Source organism: Trichomycterus rosablanca, chromosome 22 (genome assembly GCF_030014385.1).
Source record: "Trichomycterus rosablanca isolate fTriRos1 chromosome 22, fTriRos1.hap1, whole genome shotgun sequence".
NCBI lineage: Eukaryota > Metazoa > Chordata > Actinopteri > Siluriformes > Trichomycteridae > Trichomycterus > Trichomycterus rosablanca.
Window position 1 is genome coordinate 9,380,776 of NC_086009.1, and position 24,772 is coordinate 9,405,547.

At 41.1% G+C, this 24,772-nt stretch overlaps 1 protein-coding gene across 7 annotated transcripts in view; it reads right to left on the reverse strand.

Moving 5' to 3' along the window:
- Positions 1-22,085, reverse strand: part of ubtf (upstream binding transcription factor) — a 37,210-nt gene extending 15,125 nt beyond the window's left edge. Inside the window, exons 1-13 of one of the 7 annotated variants that reach the window (XM_062985046.1) lie at positions 21,228-21,354; positions 20,830-20,932; positions 14,258-14,309; positions 13,977-14,149; positions 8,922-9,005; positions 7,679-7,834; positions 6,682-6,746; positions 5,494-5,620; positions 5,272-5,382; positions 4,168-4,301; positions 3,861-4,002; positions 2,895-2,936; positions 1,640-1,741 (exon numbers count right to left, since the gene is read on the reverse strand). In XM_062985046.1, coding sequence (XP_062841116.1) covers positions 1,640-1,741; positions 2,895-2,936; positions 3,861-4,002; positions 4,168-4,301; positions 5,272-5,382; positions 5,494-5,620; positions 6,682-6,746; positions 7,679-7,834; positions 8,922-9,005; positions 13,977-14,149; positions 14,258-14,294 — 1,173 coding nt within the window. In that variant the 5' untranslated portion in view covers positions 14,295-14,309; positions 20,830-20,932; positions 21,228-21,354. Of the gene's footprint in view, positions 1-1,639; positions 1,742-2,894; positions 2,937-3,860; positions 4,003-4,167; positions 4,302-5,271; positions 5,383-5,493; positions 5,621-6,681; positions 6,747-7,678; positions 7,835-8,921; positions 9,006-13,976; positions 14,153-14,257; positions 14,310-18,746; positions 19,728-19,756; positions 19,811-20,829; positions 20,933-21,227; positions 21,355-21,889 lie in introns of those variants that run through there. The other 6 variants (XM_062985040.1, XM_062985045.1, XM_062985042.1 and 3 more) reach the window with 6 other exon arrangements.
- Positions 22,086-24,772: the final 2,687 nt, after the last annotated feature.

The window sequence follows — 24,772 nt, forward strand, 5'->3', positions numbered from 1 at the left end:
ATTACCGATTCTCGATTCCGATTTTTTTTTGTTTGTTCTTGTATAATGCAAATGAAAAAAAGACTCACATTTCTTTTCTTTTTTGTATTTTTAATTTAAAAGAATGCAGAGGTGCAAAAATAGTAACAGCACCATCTATAATTATCCTTTCAAGGGACTCAAACTTTATAACAATAACAATATAACAGTAATTAACAATAAATAAAACAAAACAGATCTTAATTAGCTATATCCTTTTTGAGAATAGCTCACAAACAACTCACGCAAAACCTCCTTACATTAAGCACACAATAGTTCTTTGTTATGTATGTACCGTTACCACCAATGAAGTGAGTCTGTATCAGTATCTACGCTAGCGGACATCAAGTAAGCAGTCAGCTCAGCTTTGATTCTGTCCTCTTGTGACTGAGGGGTAGATGGAGGTGGCACGTTCTGCTTCTAACAATATGGACTACAATTCCCATGCGCCCACGGACTCTCACAGGACTATCAAATGTCCCCGGTCAGCCAATCCAATTTTGATTCGGTTCAGCTGTGTTCAATTCCATGAATCTTATTTAAACACTTCTGTTTGTTTGTCTCGTTGTGAAGTATTGCCGATCTTGTTTGCGTGCCTTATTTCTGAATCTAGCCGTCATCGTGTATATATATATATATATATATATATATATTGTATATATAAAGTATATAAACAATATAAACAATCGCGATTGTCACATTTTTTCATTTTTCCCCTTTTTCTGCCCTTTTAGCACATCCAGTTGTTCAGTTTGCATCGTGCTTCCTCTCTGTCTATGCCGAACCCTGCCCTGACCGAGGAGATCGAAGCTAACCCATATCCCCTCCGAAACATGGGCAGCAGCCGGATGAATTTTTGCCACCCGCACATTGATGAGTTTGGCGCCACCTAGCGTTGCATGCGAGAGACACACCCTAAGAGCACTCCTTCCCCATCTCTGTGCAGGCGCCTCTAATCAGCCGGCAGAGGTCGCAATCGCATTCTGACAGACAGAGACCCACATCCGGTTCTCCGTCCCACCCCCCAACTGAGCAACCGACCAATCGTTGCCCATACAGCCACTCGGCCTCGAACCTGTGAGGCAGAGCTGGATTCGATACGAGGTACTCAGAATCCAGCTCTGGTTGCAGCGTGTCTTTCAACCGCTGCGCCACCTGAGCGGCCCGATTGTCACATTTCTAACATCGTGTGAAAATGTTCATTCGAATTAACCGGATTAATCGTGAAAATCGCCCAGCCCTACTTCCGGACGTAATACTAAAAAATGCTGCAGTGCAGGAAAGAAGCCCTGCACCAATACATGCATAAAAAGCTTAAGTAGAATAAAAAAAAAAAAAAAACATGAGCCACATGAGAATGTCTATATTAGTACTGAATACATAAATATATTTTTTATTTAGCTATTCTGCATGCACAGTTGGGATGTACTAAACTAAAAGCCCGTATCTGCCAATTGTGCCTTAACTATGCATTTTTTTACCATGCCTTTATAACCTAATTCACAAATAACCTAATTATTACTCATCAAACAATTCACCCCTAACTAATGTAACTGGACAGCAAGTTTCCTTAAAATCCTTTTATCTATCTATTAGATTCAGAAAAAGCAATCAAACTTACCTTTGCTTTTACGTTCTTTTTAACAGCGTTTCCGCTGCCCCTTTTAAAACCAGCCATCTTCTGCTCTGCCAAGATTCTCTGCTGCTCCTCCTCTGAGATGCTCTAAAATTGTTAAAAATAAATTAAACCTCAGTTCAAGAACAGCTAGGGCAGTATGTGATTACCGCTTTTGGTACACAGAGGGAGATGTCAGCTGGCATGTTAGCGGGTTGTGCCGCCTCTGCCCACTGGTTTGAATGGCCTGAGGCACCAGGGGCAGTTGTAGCCTAGTGGTTAAGGTACTAGACTAGTAATTGAAAGGTCGCTGGTTCAAGCCCCACCACTGCCAGGCTGCCACTGTTGGGCCCCTGAGCAAGGCCCTTAACCCTCAATTGCTCAGATTGTATACTGTACTGTAAGTCGCTTTGGATAAAGGCGTCTGCTTAATGCTGAAAATGTAAATGTAAGCGTAATGCCTAGTTCACACTACACGACTTTTGCCCTGATTTTCGCTCGCCGACTGGTCGGCGCTAGATTTGCCGGCTCGGGAGCAACTCGGCGTTTGCTCGGCGATCGAAACTCTGCTCTCAATCGCTATGTGTGAACTACTCAACAACTCGATCCGAGCGTCTGAATCGAGATTTCTAGCATGTGAGATATCTGATCTGAGTTGCCCGACTGGCAATGAGTGCTATGTCGAACAGCCAATGAGAACACAAGATACGGTGTGAGGGGAAACGCAGGGGAGGAGTGTTAAAGGTGGTACATGGGCTTAATATAGTTTATATCAGAATACACCGGTGCACACACAAGTTTTACAGTATTTCTGACCTCATCGTTCTCTACAAAACACCAACGTTGCATTGCAAGAAATATGTATTAACCTCCAACTCACTACACAACAATCCAAGCCAAATCCACTCAGATTCATTTATTTTTTCTCTTTGTTTTACGCACACAAAGTTTGATCGCTCGCTACTTGTTGACGTGCATTTTCGGACGTGGTATCATTAAACCTCTCGTCACATCTCGCGTTTGTTTTCGTGACAAAATGTAGTTTTGTGTGAAATACACGCCGACTTCAAAGACTCCCGCTTACAAGAGATCCAGTGGTGTAGTGTGAACTGTACAGCGACCTGACGACTTGGAAAGTCATGTAGTGTGAACTTGGCATAACTAAATTTAAGCTTTTTACACACTATCCTATAGTTTTTAAAATTCAGTGATTTGTGAGGTGTGAAAACAAGCAAGAAAGCACAATATTATACAAACTTACACACAGATAACGGGTCATCTCCACTTCAAATTCTTTCTTTTTCTGAAAAAAGAAAAAGAAAAATATATATCATAAGTTTTGATATTATTTGATGTCACCACAATAGATCATACTACTCTGTATATCAAATTTAGCCCAGTTTTTTTTCACAAACATTAAAACCTTGTTTCTACACTCACTGTCCATTTTATCAGCTCCACTTACCATATAGAAGCACTTTGTAGTTCTACAATTACTGACTGTAGTCCATACTTTTTTTTAAACCTGCTTTCACCCTGTTCTTCAATGGTCAGGACCCCCACAGAGGAAGTATTATTTAGGTGGTGGATCACTCAGCACTGAAGTGACACTGACATGGTGGTGGTGTGTTAGTGTGTGTTGTGCTGGTATGAGTGGATCAGACACAGCAGCGCTGCTGAAGTTTTTAAACAGAGTGTCCACTCACTGTCCACTCCTACCTAGTTGGTCCACCTTGTAGATGTAAAGTCAGAGACGATCGCTCATCTATTGATGCGTTGTTTGAGTTGGTCATCTTCTAGACCTTCATCAGTGATCACAGGACGCTGCCCATGGGGGTGCTGTAGACTGGATATATTTTAGATTGGTGGACTATTCTCAGTCCAGCAGTGACAGTGAGATGTTTAAAAACTCCAGCAGCGCTGCTGTGTCTGATCCACTCATACCAGCACAACACACACTAACACACCACCACCATGTCAGTGTCACTGCAGTGCTGAGAATGATCCACCACCCAAATAATACCTGCTCTGTAGTGGTCCTGGAGAGTCCTGACCATTGAAGAACAGCATGAAAGGGGGCTAACAAAGCATGCATAGAAACAGATGGACTACAGTCAGTAATTGTAGAATTACAAAGTGCTCCTACAGGGTAAGTGGAGCTGATATAATGTATATATACTGAAAACTTATGTTGGTTGCTAGATTTTCCGCAGTGTGATGGTCCAACCTGTTCACAGCGTTTCTGATAAGCATCTTTTTCATTCTGTTTGAGGAGTTTCCAACGCTGGCTGCACATGACCATGCGCTCAGTGCTGGGAACGTCTTTCATACCAGACATCAGCTCGGCGCAGAACATTGAGTAACCGTTCCTGAAGAAAGCATAGATAAAGTAGAAGACATGGCATTAGCAGCACACAAAGTATATGGGTACAGGGCAATGACTGGTAATACAAGGCAATGACTGGTAATAGGTCTAGACACCCAACGATCAGTTGCTCCTTGCTAAATTCCATTTTCCCCAATGAAACACTTACGATGGTGGTTTGCCTGGCCGACCATCGAACTTGTCTTTGAGCTGTCTTTCGGCCTTGGTCAAAGTGTTCTTGACGATGTTGTCTTCGGTCAGGTTTAGCTGCGGGTGCTGCTGGATAAACTCCCGCATCGTCTCCTGGAAACATCAGAATTTCACGATTAAATTTAAAAACTCTTGGTAGTTTTAAAATCTGTTCATGTTTAGTAATAAAACAATAACACTGTTCTTTCTGTTGACTTGATCCCATATACTTCCCATATATTGACCTTTTCGCTCACCTCGAGCCTCGGCGCAAACTGCCACTTTGTACAGCACTTGGCTTAAGAGGTGCAGTAAACGTCATCAAGTGCGAATATGAGACGAATATACATTTGTGTGGAATAACCGTCAAATCCACTCTGAAAGAATCTACATGTATCTGTGTTTAGCTGTGTTTTTCCTCACTGTTTCACTTTTAAACTTGTGTTATAGCTCGGGGTGCTGAAACGCTTATCATAAAAAAAGCTTAATGTGGTTTAATGTACTAAAAGAACGACATAGAAACACTAAACCTCTCTTAAGTATTACTGCTCATAAGTTCTCTCCACTAATTGAATTCCTCAGTCACTGTTTTAATACAATAAGTCACGTTACTTTTTTTTATTTTTTTTTTATTAGGATGTCATGTATTACACATTTTGACTTATTACACAATGACAGGACGGGTGATTTCTCATTACTCAAGGTGTATTTGTTCACAATTTAAATGTCAAACACTGTCACAGACGATTTTGTATCTCCAATTCATCTGACTGCATGTCTTTGGACTGTTGGTTCAATCCCCAGGCGGAAACTCTACTCCTTGCAGAGTTTGCATGTTCTCCCTGTGTCTGTGTGGGTTTCTTCAGAGAGCTCCGGTTTCCTACCACATTTCAAAACTCAGGTTAATTGGAGACACTGAAATGCCCTATTGGTGAATGGGTGTGTGTGTCTGCCTTGTCCAAGGTGTTACTGTGTGCCTTGCGCCCACTGAAAAGCTGGGATAGGCTCCCGCCCCACCCCGTGACCCTGATTGGATAAGCGGTTAAGAAAGTGAGTGAGTAAAGGAACAGGACAGTAGACTAACCTCGTACTGTTTATGTTGCTCCAGAGATTTGCTGATCCACTTTAGTCTCTTTTTGTCTGGCAGCTGTGTCCACTTCCTCCCCAGACTTTCCTTGATGTCTTTACTGGTCCCCTGGACACAAAAGACACACCCATTCTGTTTACACTCTTGCTTAAATGCTGCATGTTGGCTGGTTGGAGAAATGACACAAACTGTGAATATCATCTAGTCAATGAAACTTACGCTGGGGTGAATTTTAAGGAAGGCCTTCTTCTCGTGGTTGTACCACAGCTGCTGTGGGGTCAGTGGTTTCTGTGGCACGATGGAGCCTTTCTTACCAGTATTCTCTAACAGGTCTGGATGGTTCTCCCTAAACAAACACATTACACATTACTAGGGATGTAACCACAAGACAGTTAAAAATCGATTCACATGTGTAACGATTCGAATCGGTTAAGTGTATAATGAATCGATATTCACTTTAAACAGCGGAGGGCACTGGCGCTATTCACCTCGCCTGGTTGACGTCACTTCAGGGTTGCCAGGTTCGGAATTTTCCAGCCAAATTTATTTATGTGAGGATCTTTTCTTTATTTGTATTATTCATTTATTTATTTAATGTGGGATTTATTTCATTTCAGTTTTTTTTACACAAAATGGGAAATGTGCAGCATTGTTTTGCGTAGTTTGTACCTACCTCAAAAATAAAAGGGCATTCATTATTTAGATAAATAAAAGATAAAAATAAAAGCAAAAATACAGTATTTTATTTGATTTTTTTAAAGAGAAATAATAAAAGGAAACTTATAATTTGAAATTTAAACGGGCAGAGAAAATTATCACTGACTCCTCACACCCTGGCCATTACTTCATTCAACCCCTCCCCTCTGGCAGGCGCTATAGATCCATCCACATTAAAACCACCAGATTCAAGAGCAGTTTCTTCCCACAGGCCGTCTCCCTCCTAAATAAATAAATGACTGATAATACAGACCTAAGCGTAACAATATTCATCTGCTGCCAATTGACTACACTGTAGTACTCATCCTACATGCTGTGCACTTAACTGTTTTGTAAATATTTCACATGATGCTAAATTACATATCTGTATATTGCCTGTATATAATCTTATAGTTTGTATAATTTTTGTGTTTTTGTGTTTAATGTATACATTGCCTGTACACTGTATTATTACTAGAGAGATACAATCAGCCGGAAACAAATGCCTTGTGTGTATCCACATACTTGGCCAAAAAATTTGGGGGAAAAGATCGTATCGTAAACCCAGTATCGTGAATCGCATCGTGGGTAGAGTGTATCGTTACATCCCTACACATTACACATAAAAGCTTAGGAACCCAATCTAGTTACATGATCAATGATGGCTACATAAAAAAAATAAAAGCTTACTAATTTACAGATCAAACTTACTTGAACTTCATCATGTTAACCTCAAAAGATTCTTTTTCTCTGAGAAAATCATTCACATATTTTTCCTGCAAATAAAAAGCATAAACAACTTTACCCAACACATTTTAAAGCAAAGATTGGCATTTTAAAGCTACATTTGGCATATAAACTAAAACTTAGTCAATGTGCAGATGCACCAACAGACAGCAAAGTGTATTGTGAGAAAAGAGGTCCCCATTATTGCTCACAATAATATTACATTTCAATTTGTATTTGTTCAATTTTCATTTCATTTCCATTAACTGATTTCACCAGGAAACAGTGGGCACAAGGCAGTAACAAATTGGACAGGGCACCAATCCACCGCAGACATATCCGATCATGTCTGTGTAGACACTCGGCCAGCACTGCTGAGACCCGCTGCTGTTTGTATTTTTTTCCCCCTCAATTTTTATCCCCCAGTCTAGTCGTGTCCAATTACCCTGAATGCGTCCTCTATACTGATTCGACCCTTCACCGCTGACTGAGGACGCCTCTGAACTGACTTGTGCCCCCTCCGGTACGCACAGTCAGCACAGATAGTGCATTTTTCACCTGCACAAGTCGAGTTCATACACTTGACGGGCACTGTGCACGGAGGGCCACACCCCCATCAGCATCATTCCTCAGCCCTGTGCAGGCACCATCAGTCGCCATAGTTATGAGGACCTATGATCCGACTTTCTTACCCTCTGACCCTGAACAACAGCCAATCGTTGTTCATGCAGCCACCCAACCCAGTCGGAAGGCAGAGCTGAGATTCGATACGATATATTCGAAACCCCAACCTCAACTGGTGCATAGCGTACTTTACCGCTGTGCCACCTGAGCGACCCTTGTATTTTATTATTAATTATTTTTAAAAACAAGGTGTTCTCAAAATTTTTTAACTGTAGATTTACAAACCTACAGTATATCCTCTTTAAATAATGTTGTGTAGTTTAGACAAACTAGACTTTCTTAGTGCGTTTCAACATACCTTTTTACGTTCGGGCAGTTCTCTGTATTTCTTTGAGAGGATCTTTGTAAGGTCCAGGTTGCTCATCTCTGGGTGAAGCTTTGCATACTTTGCTCTCTTTTCCATGAAGAAACGGAAGTATGGTGTCAGAGGCTTCTTGGGAAAGTCCGGATGTTTCTGTAGAAAAGCAAAGTGGCACTTAAAAGAAAAATTAAATACTGAATGTAAAAAAGCTAGTTATTTTGTGAGTGGTATGTGTACACGATATGGCACTATATACACCGACCAGGCATAACATTATTGTGAATAACACTGATTATCTCTTCATCACAGCACCTGTTAGTGGGTGGGATATATTAGGAAGCAAGTGAACATGTTATCCTCTAAGTTGATGTGTTAGAAGCAGGAAAAATGGATTAAGGATTTGAGCGACTTTGACAAGGGCCAAATTGTGATGGCTAGACGACTGGGTCAGAGCATCTCCAAAACTGCAGCTCTTGTTGGGGTGTTCCCGGTCTGCAGTGGTCAGTATCTATCAAAAGTGGTCCAAAGAAGGAACGGTGGTAAACCGCTGACAGGGTCATGGGCGGTCAAGGCTCATTGATGCACGTGGGGAGCGAAGGCTAGCCCGTGTGGTCGGATCCAACAGACGAGCTACTGTAGCTCAAATTGCTGAAGAAGTTCATGCTGGTTCTGATAGAAAGGTGTCAGAATACACAGCAGTGCAGTTTGATGCATACGGGGCTGCATAGTCGCAGACCAGTCAGGGTGCCAATGCTGACCCCCGTCCACTGCCGAAAGCGCCAACAATGGGCACGTGCATCGGAACTGGACCAGGAATGGTTTGAGGAGCACAACAAACAAAGAGTTTGATTTGTTGACTTGGCCTCTAAATTCCCCAGATCTCAATCCAATCAAGCATGTGTGGGATGTGCTGGACAAACAAGTCCGATCCATGGAGGCCCCACCTCGCAGCTTACAGGAGTTAAAGGATCTGCTGCTAACATCTTGGTGCCAGATACCAGAGCACACCTTAAGGGGTCTAATGGAGTCCGTGCCTCGACGGGTCAGGGCTGTTTTGGCAGCAAAAGGGGGACCAACACAACATTAAGAAGGTGGTCATGATGTTATGCCTGATCGATGTATATAATAACATTGTGCAGACCTGTGTATAATATATATTCAAAGTACTAATGTATGGATATAAAACAACTTGCTTACTTCAGTGCTGCAGAAACAATGAGGCAGAGAAAAATCAGCTTACCTTCAGTTTTTTGCCTTTGTAAGGATTCTTGATGTAGTCTTGTGCATCCACTATGAGCTCGGACAGCGTGCGGAACTTACGGATCTGTGCGCGAAACAAAAATCATGTCAGGTACAAAATTTGACACCTCAAAATTCAATTCAGTTTTATTGTCGTTATTCCAGTACAGGGTTTGTACCGTAAAACAAAACTGTCAGGTGACTTTTCCAGGACATGGATATAAAAAAACACAGTAGCACAACGACTGCAGACAAAACACAAGGGCAACATCCTATCATATTTTTTTAGGGATGTCCCGATCACGTTTTTTTGTTCCCGATCCCGATCATTAATTTTGATCCCGATCCGATACCAAGTCTCAAACCAATACTTGTATTTTCTAGATAGTGTCTAGATCAGCCTTTCTCAACCGGCACCCTGGGGTGCCGTCTGGCTTCGTCAGGGGTGCCGTCAAAAATATTCTGATAGTGATGGGTCATTCGTGAACGATCTGATTATACAGTGCCTTGCAAAAGTATTCAGCCCCCTTGAACTTTTCAACCTTTTGCCACATTTCAGGCTTCAAACATAACGATATGAAATTGTAATTTTTTGTGAAGAATCAACAACAAGTGGGACACAATCGTGAAGTGGAACTAAATTTATTGGATATTTTAAACTTTTTTTAGAAATAAAAAACTGAAAAGTGGGGCGTGCAATATTATTCAGCCCCCTTGCGTTAATACTTTGTAGCGCCACCTTTTGCTGCGATTACAGCTGCAAGTCGCTTGGGGTATGTCTCTATCAGTTTTGCACATCGAGAGACAGAAATTTTTGCCCATTCTTCCTTGCAAAACAGCTCGAGCTCAGTGAGGTTGGATGGAGAGCGTTTGTGAACAGCAGTTTTCAGCTCTTTCCACAGATTCTCGATGGGATTCAGGTCTGGACTTTGACTTGGCCATTCTAACACCTGGATACGTTTATTTGTGAACCATTCCATTGTAGATTTTGCTTTATGTTTTGGATCATTGTCTTGTTGGAAGATAAATCTCCGTCCCAGTCTCAGGTCTTTTGCAGACTGCAACAGGTTTTCTTCCAGAATGGTCCTGTATTTGGCTCCATCCATCTTCCCATCAATTTTAACCATCTTCCCTGTCCCTGCTGAAGAAAAACAGGCCCAAACCATGATGCTGCCACCACCATGTTTGACAGTGGGGATGGTGTGTTCAGGGTGATGAGCTGTGTTGCTTTTACGCCAAACATAATGTTTTGCATTGTGGCCAAAAAGTTCGATTTTGGTTTCATCTGACCAGAGCACCTTCTTCCACATGTTTGATGTGTCTCCCAGGTGACTTTTTATAGATATCTTTGAGAAATGGCTTTCTTCTTGCCACTCTTCCATAAAGGCCAGATTTGTGCAGTGTACGACTGATTGTGTCCTATGGACAGAGTCTCCCACCTCAGCTGTAGATCTCTGCAGTTCATTCAGAGTGATCATGGGCCTCTTGGCTGCATCTCTGATCAGTCTTCTCCTTGTTTGAGCTGAAAGTTTAGAGGGACGGCCGGGTCTTGGTAGATTTGCAGTGGTCTGATACTCCTTCCATTTCAATATGATCGCTTGCACAGTGCTCCTTGAGATGTTTAAAGCTTGGGAAATCTTTTTGTATCCAAATCCGGCTTTAAACTTCTCCACAACAGTATCTCGGACCTGCCTGGTGTGTTCCTTGGTCTTCATGATGCTCTCTGCGCTTTAAACAGAACTCTGAGACTATCACAGAGCAGGTGCATTTATACGGAGACTTGATTACACACAGGTGGATTCTATTTATCACCATCAGTCATTTAGGTCAACATTGGATCATTCAGAGATCCTCACTGAACTTCTGGAGTGAGTTTGCTGCACTGAAAGTAAAGGGGCTGAATAATATTGCACGCCCCACTTTTTAGTTTTTTATTTCTAAAAAAAGTTTAAAATATCCAATAAATTTCGCTCTACTTCACGATTGTGTCCCACTTGTTGTTGATTCTTCACAAAAAATTAAAATTTCATATCATTATGTTTGAAGCCTGAAATGTGGCAAATGGTTGAAAAGTTCAAGGGGGCTGAATACTTTTGCAAGGCACTGTATATAAAAATTAACAAAAGGAACCGAGTCGGTCGCTTTGGCAATACGAATGTCTTTATTTGTCATGCCGATAAAGCTTCTTTTGAGTTTGAGTTGAGAGAGCCGTAACCGAGCTACAGAGAGAACATGCAGAAAAGAAGCAGTGCTCTTAGTATAATGACAAATAATTGAGAAATAAACTATAAACTTGTTTAATTATGTTAAATCTGATTCGTTCATGGCGCGAACTGAGCTTTTCGAGTCTAACTTACATCAAGAACAAGTACAGGGAGCGACTGAGGGCTCTGGACCAGGAGCTCCGTTTCTGCCTCTCATCCATCCCTGCCAGAACAGGGCGATAGTGTGCATCATCCCAGGCTCAGGTTTCCCATTAAAAGTAAGTCACGTTTACCCCTCCCTCCCTAAATGACACCTTATGGTGTGCGTGCGTGTGTGTTAGCAGTCCGAGGGATGCAGAGTGTAAGTTTTTTAATACATTTTAGACTGGGGTGACTTGAGATTTTGCATACTTTTAAAGGGTGCCGTGACTGAAAAAAGGTTGAGAAACACTGGTCTAGATAAGAACTAGATAACACTGTTCACACAGTGCACACTTCAAGTACATTACAGTTATTCAAATTAATCCAATGTATATGTTTAACAACTGAATAGCTCTGCAGTGCTGTAGGGAAAAAAATACCTGCATCCAAGCTATTGCTTAATGTTCTTTCATTTTTACAAAATAAAAGTAAACAAACTTAGTGCAGCATTGTAGTAGTAAAACTAGAACACTCAAAATGAAGTGAAGGTTCTTTTTGGGGAAAATCAGCATCTCTGGCGTGTTAGCGGACAGCCGGTTCCTCTTCTCATTATATAATAATAAACTCGCTGTATTCAACTGAGTGTTTATTTTTTAGGTGCCGTATCAGATTGGTAGTAATTGTAGATCGTTTGGTTAAATGATAGTTCGCGTACTTGTATGCGTGTTGTAACCAACAAACTTTTCTGGGGTTGTGTTGTGACAATGGTTTGACGGACGTTTCTATGCGAGTGTGTTTTGACCCTTTGGGGCTTCCATATTGCATGGAATAAGCGTGCTTGGCTGACGCAATGACTCTAGCTGTCCACTATTCGGTACCGTAACAGAAGAAGTTAATAAAGTGTTATGCTCCCGACAATTTGTGAATATACCGTGTATTTATTTCTTTATTAAGCAAGTGCATCACTACGTTGTTTTGTAAACCGGAGTGATCCTTGACTCACACCATATAAATAATAAAATTCTACAGTAATAAACGCAGCTCTGCTCCTACCGCCTCTTGAAACGCTCGCATTGCAGACATTACACTTTGCTGTTGGACTTGTTTCACTTTCCAATTTAAGGTATTTCCACACAGCGGACATGCTGACGTAAAACAAAGGATCGGGCTTAGGATCGGCCTTAGTAAAGCCGATACCGATCAGTTAAAAAATGCCTTTATCGGCCCCAATTCTGATCTTTGAGATCGGATCGGGACATCCCTAATTTTTTTTTACTCTTACTTTAATGCAACAGGACCCACGCCCAGGCTTACTGAGGCCTCTAGTTAAGAACAACTGCCCTAGATTATCCTTATATTCAAAGTCCTATCAAAAAATAGTACTGGGGCAAACTTAGAACCCACTCGTATACAGGGGTTGGACAATGAAACTGAAACACCTGTCATTTTAGTGTGGGAGGTTTCATGGCTAAATTGGACCAGTCTGGTGGCCAATCTTCATTAATTGCACATTGCACCAGTAAGAGCAGAGTGTGAAGGTTCAATTAGCAGGGTAAGAGCACAGTTTTGCTCAAAATATTGCAATGCACACAACATTATGGGTGACATACCAGAGTTCAAAAGAGGACAAATTGTTGGTGCACGTCTTGCTGGCGCATCTGTGACCAAGACAGCAAGTCTTTGTGATGTATCAAGAGCCACGGTATCCAGGGTAATGTCAGCATACCACCAAGAAGGACAAACCACATCCAACAGGATTAACTGTGGACGCAAGAGGAAGCTGTCTGAAAGGGATGTTCGGGTGCTAACCCGGATTGTATCCAAAAAACATAAAACCACGGCTGCCCAAATCACGGCAGAATTAAATGTGCACCTCAACTCTCCTGTTTCCACCAGAACTGTCCATTGGGAGCTCCACAGGGTCGATATACACGGCCGGGCTGCTATAGCCAAACCTTTGGTCACTCGTGCCAATGCCAAACGTCGGTTTCAATGGTGCAAGGAGCGCAAATCTTGGGCTGTGGACAATGTGAAACATGTATTGTTCTCTGATGAGTCCAACTTTACTGTTTTCCCCACATCCGGGAGAGTTACGGTGTGGAGAAGCCCCAAAGAAGCGTACCACCCAGACTGTTGCATGCCCAGAGTGAAGCATGGGGGTGGATCAGTGATGGTTTGGGCTGCCATATCATGGCATTCCCTTGGCCCAATACTTGTGCTAGATGGGCGCGTCACTGCCAAGGACTACCGAACCATTCTGGAGGACCATGTGCATCCAATGGCGGTGCCGTGTATCAGGATGACAATGCACCAATACACACAGCAAGACTGGTGAAAGATTGGTTTGATGAACATGAAAGTGAAGTTGAACATCTCCCATGGCCTGCACAGTCACCAGATCTAAATATTATTGAGCCACTTTGGGGTGTTTTGGAGAAGCGAGTCAGGAAACGTTTTCCTCCACCAGCATCACGTAGTGATCTGGCCACTATCCTGCAAGAAGAATGGCTTAAAATCCCTCTGACCACTGTGCAGGACTTGTATATGTCATTTCCAAGACGAATTGATGCTGTATTGGCCGCAAAAGGAGGCCCTACACCATACTAATAAATTATTGTGGTCTAAAACCAGGTGTTTCAGTTTCATTGTCCAACCCCTGTACCTCCCAACATTACTATGGTAATTGTATTTTTTTTAAACAATCCACTCACCTCTCTTGAGACCTCAAGCCATTTTTGTTTGCACATCTCACCAGAGTACGTGTTAAAGGCAACCTTCTCCCAGTTCAGATGGGTTTCGGTTGTCTTGTACTTGGTCAGGTCCTTCTCTGGCAGGTTTACTTTCATGGCATCCAGAAGCTTTAGCAAATCATCCTGGGCCCAAACTGCTGTAATAAAAAGGTCAAGTAGATGTTTATAATTTATGTTTCTATAATATGGATGACAATTTGAAATAAGTGCACACTCTGAAGGAACGGGCAGTTCTGTATTACCTTGCTCTTTACTTGTAGAATCCATGTCTCCATTCATTTTTGAATATTACCTCTGGATACACAAAAAGAGACAGTAAGAGATAGTGCGCATTTTTTTTAGCCATAAAATACATTTTCTTTATGCATGACCTAGAGGATAAGCCAAATTTGTAACCTTAATCAGCAATAGAACTGGAAAATATAAGGATAGATATCATTAAAATAAAAAATTAACACACTGGAAGTTTTCTGTTCCCTAATAATCAGAATGGGTGTGTTCGAAAACCAGAGGTGAAAAGTAATGAATTACATTTACTCGCGTTACTGTAATTGAATAGTCTTTTTGTGTACTTGTACTTTTTAAAGTAGATTTTACAACCAGTAATTTTACTTTTACTTAAGTATATTTTCTATTAAGAATTGTAATTCGCGCCGCTCAGGTGGCGCAGCGGTAAAGTACGCTAGCGCACCAGAGTTGGGTTTCTAGATACATCGTATCGAAACTTTTGACATGCTAGCACGTTGTGTGACCTCATCGCATTGATTTGAATGGCATGATGCTAACTGTGTTAGCTTAGTAAGCTTGGAATTGCTGTCTAAGTACCACGTCCGAATAACCTGACTTAAGTCAATGACTTATTAGAATCCTGCCTATGTAGGCAGTAAGACAGCAAGGCAGCTCACTAGGTTTTCGAACATCTGTTCTTTCTTGCTGTGATTGGAATTAGATGATTGGACAGTAGGGATGTCCCGATCCGATCTCACAGATCGGGATCGGGGCCGATCATGGCATTTTTAACTGATCGGAAATCGGCTTTACTAATGCCGATCATAACCCGATCTTTTGTTTTACGTCAGCATGTCCGCTGTGTGGAAATACTTTAAATTGGAAAGTGAAACGAGTCCAACAGTGGTGTAATGTCTGTAATGCGAGCGTTTCACGAGGCGGTAGGAGCAGAGCTGCGTTCATTACTGTAGAATTTTAATGTTTATATGGTGTGTGAGTCGAGGATCACTCCGGTTTACAAAACAATAACTTTTAATCCGAGTATGAAAACTTCAGGACCATAACATACAGCTTTTACGAGTTTACGTGTTACAAGACTGAACGACATCTCAGTATCAAGCTCTCTGATTGGCTTAGTTATGTAACCGAGCGTCGTAGTGATGCACTCGCTTAATAAAGAAATAAAATACACGGTATATTCACAAATTGTCGGGAGCAAAACACTTTATTAACTTATTCTGTTCCGAATAGCGGACAGTCAAAGCCGAGCACGCTATCCCATGCACTATGGAAGCCCCAAAGTGTCAAAACACACTCACTTTGTGTAGACCCGTCCATCAAACCATTGTCACAATACAAGCACTTTAAGAACTGGCTTTCCTTCATAACAAAAGAGTGACTTTCCATTTTATTTTGGTATTTAGGTTTTACTGTAATGCTGTTAAGTAACTTATTTGTTTTTTTATATTCAAGTTAAGCTGCTACACCACTTGTGAGTGGAGATTTTTGTTCATTTTTAGTGTATCACTGCATTACACAGAATTATGTTCTTTGAATATAAAGTTCAAAGTGAAACTGTAATTATCTCACTTCATTTTTACTACAATGCTGCACTAGGTTTGTTTACTTTTATTTTGTAAAAGAACATTAAGCAATAGCTTGGATGCAGGCAATTTTTTTCCTACAGCACTGCAGAGCTATTCAGTTGTTAAACATGTACATTGGATTAATTTGAATAACTGTAATGTACTTGAAGTGTGCACTGTGTAAACAGTGTCATCTAGTTCTTATCTAGACAATATCTAGAAAATACAAGCATCGGTTTGAGAATTGGTATCGGATCGGGATCAAAATTAAAGATCGGGAACAAAAAAAACGTGATCGGGACATCCCTATTGGACAGCGTCACATTTTTTGCAATAATTCGTCTCAGTCACGCGAGTTTTAAATTGGCATTGTCTTAGAGGATGCCGGCCAGAAAGAAGCTCCTGCTCCAATTTTGGATCCTTAAACCAGGGTTTTCTGACACTGTAGCCTCTAAGCAAATAGACATGTAAAGCTAGCTTGACAGTAAGCATAGTCACTCATGTTTTTGGCAGACATGTTTTTGTAGGTTCTTGGATTACACCACCTTTTAACTACATCACATCACTGCTACCATCACGATATTTAAATGGTATTTGGGCTTGGTTATGTTAGTGGGGACAGGCTCGGTGTGGTGGACAGTATCATTTTTCAAACTGGAGTACACTTATCCCCTAGGGTAAGTTAAGTAAAAATAGGGGCAATTCAAAGGAGTAAGAGGTGGATGAGCTACACAATGGAAGTGACCTCACTAGGTTACACTTGTGCCTGGTTTGATTAATCTGATATAAAAAGCATAAATACATCAACCCAACGTACCCTGCACCAATATTCATGTTGTTGGTGGTGTAATGGTGTGTGGATAATTTTCTTGGTACACACTGGGCTCCCTTATACTAACTGAGCATTGAATTTATGAACCATTTGCAACCCTTAATGATGGGTTCATTATAATATGCCACATCACAAAGCACTAATAAATGTCAAACTCGTTCCATGAACATGAAGTTTGGTTTATTTTATTGGCCTTTTTAGTAACCAGATCTTAATCTAATAAAGCGTTCTTTACAATGTGGTTAAAACAAACAAAAAAGATTCATAACATGAGTGTGCACAACAAAACATTTTAAGGTTTAGTATATCCCTCTATTGCATGCACTTAAACTGGCATGGACTCAAAATCTGATAATCTGATAATCACATTCCTCTATCATGAGTCCAACAATATTCCAAACAGCATTGTGTTATTTTCCAGTATGTTTGGGCTTCTTTATTTTCAAATGCTCCAGAAATGCCAAGAGGTTTAAGTTCTTGAGCTTTTATAATAGTTGCAAAGTGCCAAAGTTTAAGATTTGCACTAAATTAAAGACAAATGCAGAAAATAGAAGCACTTCTGTTTAAGACTCCGACTTTTGGACCCGACTGTTTATGCACTTGATTTTGAAAATTTTAAATAAAATACATAAATAATTAAGCATGTTTGTCTTGTGTGCCTAATATGTAAGTAATTGTTTTCATAAACGAAATATTGGGTGGTTGAGGGGTTTAGAACCATCGCCTTAAGAGGAACTACTGACTTAAATAAAAGAATTTGACACAAAATACGTCATGACTGACCCATACATTAATGAATACTAAAATGAGTCAACTCTTGTTACAGTGTGAACTGGAATTTCGATCAAAATAGATTCTAATGTTTGAAACTGGCCATGAAAACCTGAGGAATGGGTTGCTTCATGTGTCTAATATATAAGTAATTGTTTTCATAAATTAAATATTGGGTTATTGAGGGGTACTTGGCTTCAAAAACATTAAGAATCATCGTCTAAAGAGGAACTACTGAAAGTGTGAAATGGAATTTGATCAAAATAGATTCAAATTTTTGAAACTAACCATGAAAACCTGAGGGAATTGGTGTCTTAGGAGAAACCACTGACTTACATAAAAGAATTTGACACAAAATACGTCATGACTGGCACATACATTAATGATTACTAAAAATGAGTCGACTCTTGTTAGTGTGAACTGGAATTTTGATCAAAATAGATTCAAATTTTTTTAACTGGCCTGAGGGACCTGAGGGAACGGCTTGCTTCATGTGTCTAATATATTAGTAATTGTTTTCATGAACTAAATATTGGGTGGTTGAGGGGTCCTTGGCTGCAAAAATTTTGAGAATCATTGTCTTAAGAGGAACCACTGATTTATATAAAAGAATTCGACACAAAACACATCATAATTGACACATACATAACAATTACTAAAATGAATGCAATTTCGATCAAAATAGATTCGATTTTTGAAAGTGGCCATGAAAACCTGAGAGAATGGGTGTCAAGAGAAACCACCGACTTACATAGAAGAATTTTACACAAAATACGTCATGACTGACACATACATTAATTATTACTAAAATAAGTGGACTTCTGTTATAGTGTGAACTGGCATTTCGATCAAAATAGATTCGGATTTTTAAAACTGCTCATGAAAACCTGAGGGAATGGGAGTCTTAGGAGAAACCACTGACTTACATAAGAGAATTTGACATAAAATACGCCATGACTGACACATACATTAATGATTACTAAAATGAATCGACTCTTGTTAGTGTGAACTGGAATTTGATCAAAATAAATTCGAATTTTTGAAACTGGTCGTGAAAACCTGAGGGAATGGGAGTCTTAGGAGAAACCACTGACTTACATAAGAGAATTTGACATAAAATACGTCATGACTGACACATACATTAATGATTACTAAAATGAATCGACTCTTGTTAGTGTAAACTGGAATTTAGATCAAAATAGATTCGGATTTTTGAAACTGCTCATGAAAACCTGAGGGAATGGGTGCTTTACTGTATAGTGGAATTAAAACCCAGCCCTGTACATAATAGTTGTTCATTACGCCGCCCCTAACCGTTTACGCTGCATCGGGAGACACACACATCATTCCTGTGACTGCTTCAAATCTCAAATAACTCCCCTCACGACAAGAAACAGAGCTACAAAAAGCGTCCATCTTCCATTTTGTTCTCCAGCTCCAAGACTTTGAGAAGACAACGCGCGCGCGGAGGCATTTTTTTTTTTTTTTTTTTTTTTTTTGCATGCGCCCATTTTGTTTCTCGTCTCGCGGCGGCTGCGGAATGGCGGATCTGAAAGACGGATCGGATGCTGGGATGGACTGTGTGGAAGGAAAGGAAAGGAAAGGAGGGAGGACGGGGCAGCTGCAGGCGACCAGCTGATCACGGAATGGATCCGCTTTGCTTTCTCTCTCGGTCGAGGCGACAAGTGGGAGACATGACTAACTACAGCCTGCACCAACCCGAGTCCGCCTCAATGCTAACGGGGCGCCGGGCGTCGCTTCCGCCATTCTGGGGCTTGCTCGGCTCGCCCCTTTTGGGTCTGACCGAGCGGAAAAAAACCTACCGAGCACCCGAAACATTCGGGCATTTTCGAACGCACGTCGTGTTTTGAGACATAACATGTTTGTTTGTTGGTTATTGTAGCGTATGGAACGGGTTTAGTTGGGCACAAAATGACTCGACAGTTTTCCCATTCGAGGCGCAGCCATTACCTGACTGAAGCTGTGCTCATAATGGCGGCGGATGAACACATATATCTGACAGTAAAAATGCCTAAATATCGTGTTAATACTTACTAAAATGCTAAACATATAATATATACCACATTTAAACTAAATTGGGGGAAACCAGATTCTAATATAGTGCAATTTCGTAAAAGAACAGGCGTCGGTGACTAAACGTCGTGTTAAGCTAGGTTGGGACTAGTCGAGCAAAATACCATCATGCGTTATCTTACCTTATAAGGACACAAAATTGACTTATAATCATATATACATATATTACGGCTATGGCTGACTTACACATAACACACGGTTAAAACAGGCTAGCTTCAGGTCCCCCTTACCTCCAGAACTAAAACAAGGCCGTTTTTATCGATACAGTATCTGGATGCTAAGTCCAAATCCATTGATTTGGGTCTTAATTGCATTTTTAGCTCTAATTTCTTATATTTCGACTAAGTCAAACATCCACTGGCTGACGCATTGTATTGAACAATGGTAGCCCTAACAGCAATCCGTACAGTGCCTGTAGGCTGTCTACAGCATGATCATTCCTTTGTCAGGTCCTCTGCTGCTGTTTGTACTGTATATATAGATATAGTAAATGCATGGACTCTTAGTTTACTAATACAGAACAGGATAAAAGTGCACGTTAAATTTGGTTTTACTGACCAGAACACTGACCAGTAAAGTTCAGCTTTACACAGTATGTGGGTCAACAAAACAAATATAATTCTGCATTTTTAACAAAAAAAAAAAACCCACACATTTACCCATGAAATAAAGAGTATAAAGTATGAGGATAAAATGTACACTTGTATGAAGAATACAGGTTGTGGCACTGTATTGGTACTGACTCACTACCAGTGTTCCATACAGCCCGTCGTTTTGTGTATATATTTGTCTTTTTAATATCCTAAAATAGTTTTAATACAACAAAAAAGACTTAAAACGCACTTTATATCACCAATTGAGGCTAGTTTGTGCAAAAAAGGGGAAAAAGTATGAAATAATTTGAATTTGAATATAAAAAAGCCTCAAGTAAACCGACAAAGGTGGATGAACTTAAATATCATACAGCTCATTGTAACTAAACTAAAATACTCGTTTTGCCCTTTAACTAGAATAAATATGAATATAGATTTAACACGTAAACAGAATGTGTTAAACTAACATAGTTGTGTAAATGTAGTGTTTGTCTTTTTTAAATAACAATTGACCTTTCAAGCATTCACAGAGTGCTAAGCGTCCTATGGCTGACCTACACTAGTAGCAAGGCTTTTAAAGAAAGCTAGCTTGGGTGCCTACCGTTGACGGTAAAATAAGCACAAATTCGCCCAAAACAACCCAAAATACGGTTAATATAGCGCCAACGTACTGTTTTAAGTTTTTAAACCTATTACATAACAGGTCTTACCGTGAATTTCGTGTGTTAATCCGTGAGTAAACCGGCGTCAGTAATACAGGGGTGAAGGCGAGGTAATGGTTGCCGTATGGCGGCTGCTAGGACTGGAAGCTGGCTGTATACAATGCAATGTGGTGGAGGAAGATGAACACATATTAAGGGGGAAAGTAAACTATCTGAACGCTATGTCGTGTTTATTTAAATTGTATACGGGTTAAAAATATTAACACGTTAACAAGTTTAGAAGCGGGATTTAATGAAAGGAAACACGAACAAGCGAGAAAATGCCGTCGGTGGTGCTCGCAGGCGTGACGACTGTTAGAGAGCCGCCATGCTTTCACTCCTCCGTGCTCGCCTCAGCAAGCTAAAGAATTATTTAAACTCGTATTCAAATCGCTTTGTAAACTTACCCGATTTAATCCAAGGACATCGGTCTGATGTGGGACGTGGGATTCGAAATTCTGCTGCGATCGGCGGCTCGGATGTGTCGAGTTAAGCGAAAGGACGAAGCGCGTGCTGGGAGGTGTTTAACCGGAGCTCCCTGATGGCTAACCGGAGGCGGCCGGTTTTGCTCCAACACAGACACATCCGCATGAGGACTGGAAGTGAAGCGATCGGATCGACTTTGCGCGATCAGATTGACTTTTTGCGCTTGGATTGGACTCGTATTATAAACAAATAACACTAGATTTTAAATTAAAGCGAATTGGCTGTTTTGGTGAGGGGGATCCGACCACGGAAATATGTTCTTAACCCAACCCTAGGACCAAGCAGGCGACTGAATTCACCCAAGCATGCGAGACAGATCTACTTTAGAAACAAAGCATTAGAATTGGAATTTTATACGCTTTTGTGCAAGGGAATAGAATATGGATTAAGAAGTGCGCTATATATTGGATAACACACGAGGTCGTGTTTTTAAATAGTTAAATATAAAAGAAATTTGACTCACTAATTTCTTAATCTTAAGCCATTCAACAAGGCGACCTCGGAATGTACTCTACCCACCACGCACTTGTCTAGTCTACATAGACAAATGTATCCAAACAAACCGTGCTTTAAGATAGTTTACCTGTCTCGATCGCACCTATATTGGTGGCTGATGGACGCAGAGACGATCCGGTGAGTGATCTGTCGCAGCCTGGCGTTGTAGGACACTGGCTTGTATGTATGAAACGAGGGGAGGAGGGTTGAACGTTGGCCAGCCGGCGCTGCCTGTTGGCGCTGCCGGTCCAGCGCATGAGGCTCCGTCCAGTCCCCGCACAGCAGAGCCGCAAGACTCGTCTCCCCCCGCCTCCTCCATCTCTCTTTCTCTCGCACTCTCTCCCCCCTCTTTCTCTTCTTCCAGCTCGGGACCATTTCTCTTTCCCGAAAGCGACTGTCTCGCATTTTTTAGATCTGTCTGGCTCATCCCTCCCCTCCGTTATGAAACGCTCACGCCGTTCCATTTACACTCCGCGGTTCATGTGTCGATTTCTACCCGAATTAATATGTCGTTTACAAACAAGCATCATGCGTGATTGGAATATTTGGATAAACCTTAGGCAAAGAACATTCAAGCAATCCGACCGCAGTGTGACCGAGTCCGAAAGTACAGACAAAACACAGGGAATTGACTTTTATAAAGCTCTTTAATACTGTATATCTTTCTACATATCGAACAGCTTGACACCTACATCTTTCTCCCGGCCTGTAATATCTCTCAAGGTCTCAACTCCGCCTCGACTGTTTGTGGGCGTTACCCACCACCGTCCAATTAAATCGCTCAGATTCAGTGTAAACAAACGATTCACGAATCAGCGCGCAGGCTCGTTCGAGCATCGGTGAAATAACACTGCAAGACACATGCGCTGCTATGCAGACACATTTTAACTCAGCCCGACTTAACAGTCTGTTTCTACACTCACTGTCCATTTTATCAGCTCCACTATGTAGTTCTACAATTACTGACTGTAGTCCATCTGTTTCTCTACATACTTTTTCAACCTCCTTTTACTCTGTTCTTCAATGGTCAGGACCACTACAGAGCAGGTATTATTTAGGTGGTGGATCATTCTCAGCACTGCAGTGACACTGACATGGTGGTGGTGTGTTAGTGTGTGTGTGTATGAGTTTTTAAATACCGTGTCCACTCACTGTCCACTCTATTAGACACTTTTACCTAGTTGGTCCACCTTGTAGATGTAAAGTCAGAGACGACCGCTCAACTATTGATGCTGTTTGAGCCTACGGGGAGCTGTTGGCTGGATATTTTTGGTTGGACTATTCTCAGTCCAGCAGTGACAGTGGGGTGTTTGTTTGTTTATTAGGATTTTAACGTCATGTTTTACACTTTGGCTACATTCATGACAGGAACGGTAGCCACTCATTACACAAAATTCATCAGTTTACACAAGGTTATATCAAACACAGTCATGGGCAATTTAGTGTCTCCAGTTCACCTTATTTGCGTGTCTTTGGACTGTGGGAGGAAACCGGAGCACCCGGAGGAAACCCACGCAGACACGGGGAGAACGTTCAAACTCCACACAGAAAGGACTGGGGATCGAACCCAGGACCTTCTTGCTGTGAGGCGACAGTGCTACAGTGGGGTGTTTAAAAACTCCATCAGCATTGCTGTGTCTTATCCACTCATACCAGCACAACACACACTAACACACTACCACCATGTCAGTGTCACTGCAGTGCTGAGAATGATCCACCACCCAAATAATACCTGCTCTGTAGTGGTCTTGGGAGAGTCCTGACCATTGAAGAACAGCATGAAAGAGGGCAAACAAAGCTTGCAGAGAAACAGATGGACTACAGTCAGTAATTTTAGAACTGCGAAGTGCACCCACTAGGATACTACTGTCTGTGAAGTCATCCATGCCTTATTTATATTGACATCTAGAACAAACATCTGTAGCTAATCATAAATAAGGAATTAGGATAACATGCTACAAGTTAAACACCACCAAATTAGTAATTAGGCTGTCGTGTGTGTTTGTGACCTAAAATATTTGTGAAAGATTTGGAAGACGTATGTGCTTTAATCACTCACCCACAGAAAAACAAACCTAAAATGAATATTGTCTAAATGGAATTTCTTCAGGTTATTTGCTTACCTCCCAAAGATAAGCCATTTGGTCAACTGGCTACTCAAAGGGCCCAAAGCTCTACCCACTAAGATACTACTGTCCGTGAAGTCAACCCTATTTATATTGGCATCTAGAAATGAACATCAGTAGCCAGTCATAATCATAAATAAGTAATTAGGAGACCATGCTACAAGTTAAACACCACCAAATTAGGAATTAGGCTGCTGTGTTTGTGATCTAATGTAAATGTTAATCCCAGGATTTTTATAAGTGTATGTAAACCTTTGACTGCTATATTTATATATTGAATTTTATTTTATATAATGTCATTAGGTTTTACGTTCCTTTTTATTAATCTTTGTATTGTGTAATTGTGTTATATTATTTAATTACAAGCTGCAGAAATAAAATACAATCCCAAGACCTTCATGTCATGTATGTTACTTACTGGTGTATGTTAACTTTTGACCTTAACTTTGTTTAAAAGGAAAAAAACAACAACTTGTGAATAGGGATTAAAGCAAGATGAGGGTTTTTTGGTACTTTGGGCGGCACGGTGGCTAAGTGGGTAGCACTGTTGCCTCACAGCAAGAAGGTTCTGGGTTTGATCCCCAGGTGGGGCGGTCCGGAACCTTTCTGTGCGGAGTTTGCATGTTCTCCAGGCTAACTATAGACACTGAATTGTACTGCATTGTAGTGCCGGTCCCAAGCCCGGATAAATATGGAGGGTTGTGTCGGGAAGAGCATCTGGCAATAAAACTGCCAAATCAATAATGCGGATCACGATCCGCCGGCGACCCCTAACAGGAGCAGCCAAGGAAATAGAGGGTTCTTTGGTACTTTAGGAACAAATTGTTCCATTATATGCCAATTCA